This window comes from Poecilia reticulata, chromosome 23 (genome assembly GCF_904066995.2).
Source record: "Poecilia reticulata chromosome 23, P_reticulata-male-v2, whole genome shotgun sequence".
NCBI classification, from domain to species: Eukaryota; Metazoa; Chordata; class Actinopteri; order Cyprinodontiformes; family Poeciliidae; genus Poecilia; species Poecilia reticulata.
Genome location: NC_088852.1, coordinates 12,399,775 through 12,412,806, shown reverse-complemented (window position 1 = coordinate 12,412,806; position 13,032 = coordinate 12,399,775). Strand labels below are relative to the sequence as shown.

Below are 13,032 nucleotides of genomic sequence, written 5' to 3'. Positions count from 1 at the left end.
GCATACTTTTTGGATTAAAAAAAAAAAAATATATATATATATATATATATATATATATATATACACGAATCCATTTCATTGTACTTCCTAATCATGCAGTACTTTATGTCTAACATAAAAACCAAATATAATACATTGAGGTTTGTGGTTATGACAAAACATAAATTAAAAGTGATGAATACTGTTGCACTGGCTGCATTGCAAAATGTATTTTTGCCGTTTCAACAGACCAAATGTAGTTAACTTCATGGCTTCATGGCTTCGTTACCAGTTTATTTTCAATCTGGTTTTAAATAATAGTCATAAAAATGTTCAGCATGAATACGCTTTTAAAGAATCACGCATGTAAATCCTAGATAGTGCAAAAATATCCTTTACCGTCACACAATGGGGACATTTGTGTACAACATCACACAAACATAATATACATATATATTTAAACTCCAGTGACTATAAAAAATGTCATTAAAGTTGCACAGATACCAGCATGAATGTAAACAAAACCACAATCTGATAAAATCACCTCACCCGTAGCATGAGCGGGAACTGAAACGGATCATATTTCTATTGTTTAAGCGAAGACATGCAGTAAACAACCTGCATCGAGACCTGTGATAAAAGGGTTGCTATATATTTCAAGCCGATCAATCGCGCAAACTTACATTAGCTGAAATTTGAGGTTGTAGCGAAACAAAAGAAAAACACTTCTGCAAAGCACTGGAACGTCTACGTCTTTAAAAATAAACTAAACATGCTTCACTAGATTTTAGTATCGGAGAAAGAGAAGGGAAATACTTCCACAGACATCGTTTTTTTTTTTTTTTCATGATGCCAGACGAATAACTTGGTTTAAAAAAAAAAAAAAAACAGGAGCACATTAGATTTTTCTTGTTTTTTTATTTTTTCCTGGCACACTATATGCTCGTTATGAAGCCATCATCTGAGTCATCTGAGCGACCCGCTAACCAGACAACGTCCCTCACTCTGCAGCTCTAGTCCTCACTTTTACCCAGAAATACTGACAACTCTATTCAGCGTCTGGAGATCCAGCGAGCTCTGTGTTGTTCCAAAGAAACTTTATGCACGTATAGCAAGAAGAAACAATGCATGTTTTGTTTTTTGGGCCATAATCCCTCATGAGAAGACGATTTATTATTCAGGGTTTTTCAGCCTCTCTCATGAAAATAAATAGTGTGTGTCCCCTGCTTCCTAATGCTCCACAAATCTGTGTGTGGAGCAGCCTAATGAGGCTGTTTTGACCTGTATTTACAGTCAGCTTGTTGTTGCATATTAAATGCCTAATCCTCTTGTTCTCCACTGTGCTACGTAGGTTTCTGGTGGGCTTCCCCCCACCCCACCCCTCTTTTCATCCCTAATCCTGAGCTGTGTGTTACATGTGGCTACGCAGTCATCAAGTCCATTGTTTTGCCACTTCTGAATACATTAGCATGCTCGTAAAAAACGACAGTCACACAAGCGCAATGTGACTCGGCTCCGAACAGTAGGAACTGTCATGGTGGGTCTTGTGTTTTCCCACATTACTTCTTCTAGTCAAAGGATAAAAGAGTTAGAATGGCCCAGTCAAAGACCTGCTGAGAATAAATGGCCAAATTTGACATCTAATCGAGCTAAATTTCCTAGTTCCTTTCCACGTTTCTGCATCATCGACATAATTTTGCCAAAAAGCCGTTTTGAGAAAAAGCGCGACTCAAAAGTCCTCAACCGCCACCGCAAGATATCTGGAGCTGAATTCACCTCAGGAAGACGCTTGACACGTACTGTGAGTCAGTTTCCTCTCGGCAGGAAGTGGAAGGAGAAGAAGAAGAAGAAGAAGAAAAAAACCAAAAAGGATCACAGCAGAGAGCAGGTTTTTGGTTCACAGGTGCGGCGTGGGGGTTTCCACGTTCCTCTTGCCCTTCAGCTGCGGAAGCGAAGCGCTGCAGAGAGTCTCGCCGCAAGACCAGAGCTTGTTTACGTCAGCTCCTTGTTTCCTAACGCGCCACGACAAAACGCAAACAATGCAAAGACGCAGAAATGCGACGCGAAATGTGGAAAATAAGCAATTTCAGACGCTTTCTGACATTTGATGTGAAAGATGCAGTTTGTAATTGTTATTAAATGTCTGCAAGGATATAAAATGACGCCTCGCCTCCATGAAATCAGTCGTCCTGCAGATAAAGATCTACCCAAGCAAATGAACTTTGGACCACCTCCATTTGCTTTACTTCAACCTCACTGAAGCTGTGTGTGTGTGTGTGTGTGTGTGTGTGTGTGTGTGTGTGTGTCCTTTAAGATCGCACCACGGCATTTTGGTCACATTTAACCAAACCTTTTGAGTTGGCACACCAAAATCTTTATCTTTCATTTATGAGAAACTTGGAGACGACGGACTTTCTGCTGCATAACCTAAGTGCATTTCAGCTCAAGATGGCCGATGGTATTTCCTTCCTTCCTTCCAGAATTTGTGGTTCCACCAATTACAGCAGGTTGTCCAGGTCCTGAAGCAGCAAAGCAACCCCAGATCATCACACTACCACCAACATGTTGATCTTCCAGTATGCTTTTCTGAATCTCTTTAGATCTTCACACAGATCCTACTTGACCGTTTCCTTGGTCCTGCCTGGATGTAGTGAAATCAAACCAAAGAAGAGTGTTTGCTCATGTAGTAGCAACAGTTCAAAATTGGCTTAAGGATCTGAAACATTAAAGTTTGATCAGGAGGAGCGAGAGAGCAAACTGTTTTTCTTTTTTCAAACTACGTCACTATTTAGCTCTGGGATCTAAACGATAGAAATCTTTTGAAAAAAAAAAAGAAAAACATAGCAAGGGAGTGGAATATTAAAAGGTGGACGGATGCCAAAATACAATCTAAGCAGGTTTTAACTCTTCAGCTGCCGCCGTCTTTTGGTTTTCGATCGACTTCAAAAGCAGCGTCGTTTTGACTTCAGCATGTCGAACGTGGAACATGAAACATGGATTGAGACGTCTAGGAATTTTACTCTGGTAAAATCTGAAATTTTGAAACAAAAAAATGATGGGAAACCTACAAGGAGCAACACTTCCACCTGGCTGCGCTCAAAAAACTGCAGTAGCAAAAGCTGTTAGCTTGACTTGTCTCATAAACTTTTTTTTGTCTCATTTCCATTGAAATAAGACAAAAAGCTAAATTTCAGGTCAGATTCTTCCTTCCGTTGCGGAACAGAAAATCATAGCTGGAATCAAACGTTAGACACGCTCCAGTTTCTCTTGCCACACACACACACACGAGCGGTTTGAGGTGCTGATTTCGGAGCCGCTCACATTGCGCGTGAAGCCTCTCCTGTTGGCGATCGCTATCTGAAATACTGTTTTTGCAGAGTTGGATTGTGGGCGTGGGGAGAAAAAGGAGGAGGAGGTGGGAGGGGTAAATCAATCCTTTGTTTTTTCTCCTGAGAAGCATTTGTCTTGTTATCTGCAGTCCAAAATGAGAACGGAAAACAGAAAACAATCCTCCACTTTCTGATGTTCGCTAGGTTTTTTTTGTGCGTGTGCGTGTGTGTGTGTGTGTGTGTGTGTGTGGAGTTCCATCAAAACAGATGCATGTGTGTCAACACAAGCAGCTCCTTCTGGGTTGTTTCTTCTCTGCACAGCTGAGGAGAAGAAGTGGCCTGCTCCAGCTGATCTGTTGTTGGGTTTTTTTCCCCTTTATCTACATCTGGGCAACATCTGGTTTGCATCTGTCCAAGACCTATTGAGCGGTGCGTGACAGTGCAACAGAGAGGCAAAAGGAAGGTGAAGGGCATGCATGGGGGGGGGAGTGGACTCCATTTGTGGCCTGACTGGCTTCTCTTGTGTGTGATCATGTTACCTGCACGGCGACCCAGCAGTCTCCATGGTGTTGTTTTTGTGAAGGTTGTCTGCTCAGTTAGAGCCGAATCAGATATTCTCCATGCATTTTCCTTGACACCTTTTTATCTCTTTTTGCACCAATGTCCTGATCAAGATTGAGGATTTGTCGGAGTTGCGTCCAGATCCATAAGTCGAAACCACAGGAGGAGAACTTTTTAGATCAGTGTTTGGATCCTTCTTGTCGCTGATGGTGTTTTTTTTGTTTGTTTTTTTATTTAAAGTTTGCAGCAGTGGATCAGGTCACATATGGAGGCGAAAGATCTTCACACAAACCACATGGAAGATGAAAACTGTGAAGGTTTTCACGTTTTGTGAGCCAACATGAAAACTAAAACTGTGATAAATAAGGCCGAATTGTGATAGGACTTGTTGATGGCTTTAAAACGTTTTCAGTTCAAGATTATTTGTATAGCACATTTCAGCAACAATCTCAAAGTGCTTCACATCATACAGTCACCAGTTGAGAAACAAGCTTGTAATCATGAAATTTTGTCAAATCATCAGTTCACATCAAATATATTGATCAGAGTTCCATTCTCTGTTAATCAAAGGCAACTCTACATTTAGTCTTGATTTAAAAGAACAGCGTTTCAGCTGTTTTGCAGTTTTCTGGGAGTTTGTTCTAGATTTGCCGTGTGTAAAAACTGAATGCTGCCTCTCCATGTTTGGTTCTCTATGTTGTTTCTTTGCAATGTATTGATGGACATGTATGTCAGACATACCTGGGGATGGATTTATATAGTTTAGCCTGAGGGATACTGACACTTTGAGTTACAAAAGTATCAATTATTTTTATGCTCTGCAACATTCATCAAAGAACATCCACTTTATGCTGGTAGAATTAAAGATTTTGCATTTTCCTTTGCATATTTTGTGGATATTTCATAACCAGATATTTATCTTTGGTTGGTTTGACTTTGCAATGAAAGACAACATGAAGAATGTTGTTTTCCCATCAGTTTGTGCCGCAACGTGTTAAATGTTGATCTGAGATTCTCTAGAGTGGCCCGAGCTGCAAAATCCGCGTCCACGTGTTTTCGCAGCCGTTATTAAAAGTATGTGTGAGTAGTGGCGGTGAGAAAGCAAAAGCATTAGGTGTGTGATAAAGCACGAAAGAGTAACGCAGGAAGCGAAGGGGCCCCCCAGTTTTAGCCACAAAGTTGTAGAAGTGGAAGCGTCTCACTGTAGCGCCTGTATCACAACCTTCCCCCTTCTGCTGATGTGTGTTCAGATTACTACTACTACTACTAAGCTGTAAATATAGTCGCGCACTTTAATGTGATATTTAGGTAACTTCCTCTTTATGCATGGGCCCAAGAATGGAAAATTACTCCAAATCTGCATGCTGCACGTCTGCAGCAGCAGCAGAAACGGCCAGAACGAGACGGGATATTTACATAAAGACTCGTTTTATCATTTGACCCGTCCAGAAAAATCCACTCGGAGTAGCTGCAATGGGCTTCCAAATGGGGACACAACAATCTGTTGTGGATGAAACAATGAGCGCGTGGAGCTTTAGGCCGTGATTTAGGGGGGATCACACGTCTCGTGATGTAACAGAGTCATGGGTCTCCCCCTGCAGGCTCTATCCCCTGGATGCTGACACAGAGCGCCGCTCGTCTCTGCAGGGAGTAAATTCTGTCTCCTTATAACCAAAACCTCTGCAAAATCTTTGTATCTAGCCGCTTTTATTCTGATAGACCAATAAAAAATAAAATCCAACTGCAGTCTATAGCAGGAGTGTCCAAAGTGCGGCCTGGGGGCCATCTGTGGCACATGAACTGACTTTTTCATGTGGTGCCCAACTGTCGTTCAAGAATGATCCAAATTTATGAAACTTTTTTTTCTATTTTTACTGAAAATAAAATGATTAATGTTCTTGCAGTCGAAAATGTTAAAGTGCGCCACAAATCTGGAACAAACCTCCAGAAAACTGCAAAGCAGCCGAACCACTGATTTCCTTTAAATCAAAGCTAAAGATCTTTGATGTGCTTTGATGGTTTTGAAGATGGCATTTGTCAAAATGTGTCGCTTATTTCACAACCGGTGACTGAACAATGTTTTTACGACGTACAGAACTTTGAACTGCCTTGTCGCTGAAATGTGCTTATGCAGATAAACTTGAACTTAAAAGTGTTTGTCGTTTTAGAATCAAACTTTTATCAGCGGAGCCATGTCTACCCAGAGACTTTTACTGAGAAACTGAGGTCGTTGCAGCCAAATCAGCTTTTATTCAATTTATTAAACTCTGCTAAATATAGGAGGCATCTTGGAAGAAGATAACCCAAATCCTGTTTTTAAAACAGAGTAAATTTGTTAAACCAAGCCTAAAAGAATTTGAAAACTAAATGTACTTTAAAGTACTTTATAAGTAGCAATTAGCATTTTTTTTAAATATCTTTAACTGTGTCATTTCTAATTGAACATCCCACCATCCCGATGAAGAAAAAGACCCTTAATAGGCAAGGTCATTATAACCAATGCAATGGTTTAGATTAAAGCCCATTCACAACTTAGAATGGCCTAGTCAAAGTTTAGATGTAAATTTGATTTAAAATCTGTGCTTGAGCTGTTTTGCAAAAAAGAGTAGATGCGATTCAGTCTATTTGAGCTGGTAAGAAGTTCTACAAAAGTCATAAAGATTTTTATTATTTATTATTTTTTTGTAGAATAAAATGTTACTATTTGCTGTTCCCCTCCTCCCCGCCCCCATAAAATAAAGGAAAGAAAATGGTACCTGTAATGTAACAAACAGTGAAGGTGATTTCAATAAGTTTAAATGATTAGCCTCTGAATGTGAAGTTGAAATATTTATTTGAAAAATTGTTTTGATTTACATCCACACCCGTTTTTAAAACTGCCAAACCCCAACCGTGTTGTCACTGTGTTGCGCCACCTGGTGTTTCACAGAAGTCATTGCCTTTACATCCCGTTAGAAAACAGCCGCTGTGAAGTTTGCTGCCTCCAACAAGCAGACTCACTGCTCCCCCTGCTGGTTGACGACCAGCGCTGCAGCTTCAACGGACCCAAAATGGCATATAAAATTTTAGAGACGATTAAAATTTATGTCCAATAAATTGGGTGTAATAGTGGAACGCCCTGCAAAAAGAGAGATGTGATAACTTGTTTTTACTGTCAATAGAAACTGGCTCAACCGCAACCTCTGTATGATTAAACGTACTTAATGGTGAATGCACAGCTTATTTGGAAGATAATGAAGCTTCAAGGGAACATTTAACTATTTTCAGATGTACAGCTGTAGAGGCAGAACGATCAACATCTACTGAGCTTGACATCCACATCCAGCAGGGGGCGCTGGTGCTTTTCTCCAGGGGTCAATGGGTGAGAAGCAGGGAACACAGGGACAGGTCGGCAGTCCGTCACAAGACAGCACGACGAACTGACACTCTTCAGATCTTATTTTGAAGTTATTCCGCGATTACATACTAATGCGAATAGATTATTAAATAAAATATTTTAGTTGCTCCTTACCTTAAATTGCTAATTTTGCTTGAACATGGCAATGAGTTCACCGTAGTCCAAACCCTACAGTCACTAGATCTCACTCCAACAGAGCATCTTTGAGAAGTGGACAAATCTGCAGGAACCGTGTCATGCTATCGGGACAGTATGGACTTAATGGACTATGAAGAGTTTAGGAAACTGTTGGTCAAATCTCACTTCAGACACCAATAAAAAACAGTTTTTTTGTTGCTGTTGTTTCATCCTCAGATGTTATTGCAGGTGAGCCAAATCTAATGTACTTTCTGTACTCAGAACCAGAACGATAGAAGCATATACAGTATCTACATTTTTTTATTCTGTACCCTTTTTCTCCTCAGGTTGTGTCGCATTCCTGGAAGCATGTCGGGACAGAAGGCGCATTAAAATAAGAAACCAGTTACATCTGCTGTTTTCATTCTGCGGCACCGACGCGGGAATGCTTGACGCGATACTTGGAAACGTCTGCCAGTCCTTAAACAGAAGAAGACGGATACAAGAGACGCAGAGTCGTTTTCCAGCCTCAGTGGAGTTTTGATTTAAATCCAGGAGTGACACTGAGCTCCAAAACACACCAGTCCACACCCTTAAAAATCTGCCACCTTTCACGTTTCCTGCTCTCATTTTTATATTTTTTTATACTGTTGTGTTTTCTGTTGCATTCGCTCGGGCGCTCTCCACCCTGTTGATGTGCCAGTCATAGCAGTGACATGAGGAATTTACCTCACCCTCGGGGCACCATGGTGCCTGTCAGTCGTTCTGCTTCTTTCCCCTCTCTCTCTCTCTTTCTCTCTCTCTCTCTCTCTCTCTCTCTTTCTCTCTGTGTGTGTGTCTCTCAAACAAACACACACTCACTCTTTCTCTGAAGCAAACCAGTGTAGCTCAGTGGTTTGTTGTCAACAGTGCAGGCAGCCGTATGGGGTAGCCCTCAGTTCGTGACCTCCTCTCCATGGCCTGCCGTCTCTCCGCCTCTGGCTCCTACGCCGTTGTCATCATCCCACTGAGGACCAGCCTTCACAGCCAGGAGGCCCTTCGCTTCTACCTATGGGTGAGTTCGTGTTTGTGTATGTTGTCTCCGTGTGTGTTTTATGGTCAGACATGATAACTAGATCACAATTTACTTCCTCCGGAGTCCATAAAAGTGTCACAGGGTTGATGTATTTGGCTGCGGTACATTTTCTCGACCTTTCCTCAAAGCTTAAAATTTAGCACATATTATCTAAGTATATGTCTTTCTGTAGAAGCGCCTCTCACGTACGCTTCAAGAGTGACTACAAGGTGTTAGTTCGCCTTTAAACTCATATAGGGTGCAGATTATGGATCCATAACTTCTGTGAATGCATTTTTTTTTTTAGCTATTTATAGTATTTTGGAAAAGTTTCACTCCTGTTAAGGAAATCTGTAAAGAGCAAGTTGTAATATCAGACAAATATAATCTTAGAAAATGCTAAATGCAGTTTTTATATGATGCAAAGTTGTCAAATTAAAATCATTTTACTGCTAAATTATGAATTAATTGTAATTAGTCACATTGTTTTGGATCAGCTTTACTAGCCACACCCAGGTCGGATCATTGCTTGAACTATAGAATCAAGAAATCACTTGAATAGCACCTGTCTGACGACATGAAGTAGGCTAGGATTTCAAAAAGCAGCACCCCATGCCCTGATTCAAAGAGATTCAACAACACATGAAATAGATACAGCTGAAACCAGAAGTTTCTTGTCATTGACACAGCATAAAAAGAAAAGTAAGCATTTTCTTCTGGCTAGCTGAAGTCAAATTGCTCTTGTTTTAGATTAGCTAGAATTACTAAAATAGTTTTTATTTGCTAAATGTCACAATAATGAGAGAAAGAATGTGTCAGATTTATTTTTTTTCAAAGTCCAGTAGTGTTGTCTGCTTCAAAATCTTCTGGAAACTTCTTCAAATCGTTCCTCTATATTTCTCTTCTGATTGGTGTCTTCAGTGTTTTCAAATCTATGTACTTAAAACATACAAATAAGCTAAACGTAGATATGGAAGAGTTGGCTAGAAAGGAATCGTTTTGACTGCTCAAGCTGGTTAGCTTTGTGTGATAGTTAGCTTCATATTACCTTTGCTAAAATTAGAAAGTCCTCTATACCATCAAAGAAAATAAGCCTGTTGCCATTTTTGAAGCTTGTCATTGACATTATACACTTAATGAACTCTCATGAATCTTATTTATTACCTATATGTAATAAATAAGAACTTCTCATGTTCAGCTAGCTTCTCTGTAACGCTGCATTTACACTTGATAGTAGCATGCTAATCTTTTTAGCTTTCAACTAACACTAGTTTTGGCTAGCCTCTAGGAGAGACTTTTAAATGAGAGTAACAACACCTAGAAATTTGATGTCAAGTTAGCGACTAGGTGCTAGCGTTAGCTTCACACTAGCTTTACTGCTCAGTCGTCCACGTCCTTGTTGCTGCATGTGGGTCCTCCTCTCTGGAAGGATTCAAGTTGAACTTGTTGCAGTACAGAAAACACCCTAAAACTCTCCCAGTTACTTTAGGTTAGTAACACTTGCTTTTCTTGTTAGGAACTGGTTTGAAAAGCTGGCGAACGCTAAGATTTTGGACCCAGTCCAGACAGGGATGGACTCTAGCAACTGTTATGGCAACGGCATTGGCCCTGGGCCCCGAGGATTTAAAGGGCTTGGACATTTTTATCACTTTGGTTGTATTTTTTGGAAGAAAACAATTTGTATTTTAGGGGTTTCCCAAGACGTTCAGTCTCATATAAACTATGAATCCATTGGGTTTTCATTTATTACTATCTCCTCTAACCTAATGCTGGACCCTGAAGCATGATTAGGACACAAATTTAATCCATTAGGAAAATGACAGAACATTGGCAAAACCTAAAAAGTTATGTATCGATTGTTTGGAGCAAAAACACACTGCTGTCATTATGGGACCACAGTGGCCGACAGCGAACTGTCCTTGAAACCTCCATTGATCTTTTTTTTTATGTGTGTGTCCATAAACACATCAACATGTGCGCCTGGAGCCAAATCTATGAAATAAAACATTTTAACGCGATGTGATGTCATGATGAAGGTTTTTTGCATATGGTTGTTCAGAGCGTGATTGATGTTTGTCTACATATGTAAAAACTTTATTATCTATCACTTGTGGGATGTCCCTCACACGTGATAATCATGGTAAAATCTTTGATTCTTATTTTTCTGGTACATTCTGAGCCTGTAATTTTGCTCCTTTAGATCCGAGTCCACAATGTAACATGTTATTGCTCCTATAAACTCTGGACTGAAAGGAAAAGTTGAAAGTTTTGGCTTTTCACCATGCCAAAATTACAAGAGGATTTTGACTTTGCGTCAACAATTATATTAATATTCCTAAAATCTAATTTAATAAACAGTTTTATGTTTGCTTGTTTTTTTGCCTACAAATTTACAGCCCTTCTTTGAGGCGACTGATATGTTCCTGATTCTGATGATTCGTCATGTTTATTTATTTTTTTCCTGCTATCAGTCAGTATTTCCATTTTGGCTGAATTTGTCTGAGTGACAAATCCCCACATGTCCAGTTTGTTCTGCACAGTTCCTCGTTTAGCCTTCTGTACAGTTAGGGAGACTCGATTAATATTTTCAGATGTGCTTACATTGTTACTATTGTCCATATTTTCTGAAGTTTTTCTGTTTCATCATAGTTTTAATTACATTTTAAATATTAAAGTGGCCTCAATGTGTTGTACATCACTTCATTATTTTCTTGTGATATATATTTTAATCTATTTCTACCAAACTCTCCAATGGAAGTAAGAATAATAGTGGTTCTGATTAATATTCATGTAATTTGCAGTAAAATAGCTGCCCAAATGAAGAGTTTCTACATTTTTATTTTTATTTTTCTACTCAGATTAAGCGGATGAAGGACCTGGAAAAGGAGAAGGATGCCCTGTGGTCGGGTCTGGAGGTTCTGGAGAAGGGTCGGCTGTGGTACTTCCAGCGGCTCGAGGAGAACAGGGCCCTGCGGTGCACCGAGACCAGATACAGCACCGGTGCTTACCACAAACGTGCAGCAGAGGTACAGCGTCATGCGCCGTTGAGAAGACAAACAGTGGATGAGTCGGCCTGAGAATGAACTGGACATTTATTTTTCGTTTCATGTACAGCATTGGAAAGAAGGTCTGTTAGAAAAACAAAAACTATCACCAACTTTCACCGGGCTTGTCCAGCTGCCCACATGAACAAGCCCAAATGTCTTGATCAGATGAGACAACTATTGAGCTGAACTAGCACTGAAAAAATTAATAAAACAATGATGAGGGACTATCTCTAAACTCTTATGGCTTAACTTAAGATCAACAGGTTTATGGCTGAAACTTATAGACATTTGTGTGTTCTGAGATTCTGCTTCTTTGACTCAAGCAGGTCAAACTTTTTAATCCTTTTAAAAATGTACATAGCATGCTTTAAAAACAAGTAAACCAATTAAAATCTGTTAAGAAATAACAGAACTTAATAAAATAAAATGTTTTGCATAATCAGCAAAAACATCCACCAAAAGCTTCTGGACTACTACAAAAACCTCATGTTGAAAGTGTAACTTGGATAGTTAGCCAGATAGCTAACTATCCAAGTTAGCCAGATAGCTAAATGAATAGTTAGCTAGCTAGCTAGACAGCTTTTCAAGATTAGAGAAATCAAGTTTGGAAGCCATGATGTTGCATCAAAACAAACTTAATTGTGCAAGTTTGCATTTAGGAACCCATATCATCCAAAACGTTCACTAATTATTTCATAACTACATCGTTTACATTATCAGGTCTATCCTCTTTAATTGTGGTTAAGTGTTTGTTTCTCTGTAGGCCCGGTCCTGCCTCCCCACGCACATCCAGCGAGTTAACGGCTCCCTCGGCTCTATAATGAGTGAACCCAACGTCAGCAGCAATCCTTGCCTCTGTGATACACTGGCGGACAGCGACCTCCGCTGGCGAAACACGGTACTGACTCAGGTAAATATAAAGCTGAATAAGTTTTAGCTTATTCCTCTCAATTCCTCTGTCCATGCCCTCACACCAAGTTAAAAATAAATTCTCTCGTAGAAAGTGAGCGAGAAGAACCGTCGGATCTCCGTGTTGCAGCTGGAAAAGGAGGCTCTCCTTGACGAGCTGGAGGATCTGCACTTTTGCTGAGTGCCTGAATTCAAATGTGATGATCCGCACACTGTCGGCTCCCAGAGCGGCTCAGTGTGCAACACTTAGTCATTTGTAAATATATAAATGTATATTTAAATGAATAAATTGCTATAAATTCTATCTAATCTTTTTTTGCTGGTGTTCTTTTCAACATTATAAGCTTGACCAACAGGTTTTCAAGCAACTTGTCTGACATGTTGTTGGCAAAATTCACCAGTGAGTCACTCATAGTTTATGAAAGCCAAACCCTGCAGTATGAAATCCGCTTTTACAGCAGTTTCTCATGATCTAGCTGCCTTTGTGATTTACCTTTTCCTGACTTCTGTATTTTGGATCTTGTGTTTTGAGTTATTTCTGTATTTTCCCCACTTAGCTCTGTTATTTATAGTGTTTATTGATCTCATCATAGCCATCCTGTGTTCCTGTGATGTCTTCAGTATAATCTCAGTTCTTTT

General features: G+C 39.9%; 1 protein-coding gene across 1 annotated transcript; it reads left to right on the top strand.

The window, feature by feature from the left end:
* Positions 1-3,295: 3,295 nt before the first annotated feature.
* On the top strand, positions 3,296-12,697 carry LOC103459494 (suppressor APC domain-containing protein 1). The gene is made up of 5 exons (XM_008401099.3): positions 3,296-7,632; positions 7,731-8,437; positions 11,296-11,463; positions 12,248-12,394; positions 12,485-12,697. The coding sequence occupies exons 2-5, from the start codon at positions 8,339-8,341 to the stop codon at positions 12,572-12,574; spliced, it is 504 nt and encodes a 167-aa protein (XP_008399321.1). The 5' UTR covers positions 3,296-7,632; positions 7,731-8,338; the 3' UTR covers positions 12,575-12,697.
* The last annotated feature ends 335 nt before the right edge of the window (positions 12,698-13,032 follow it).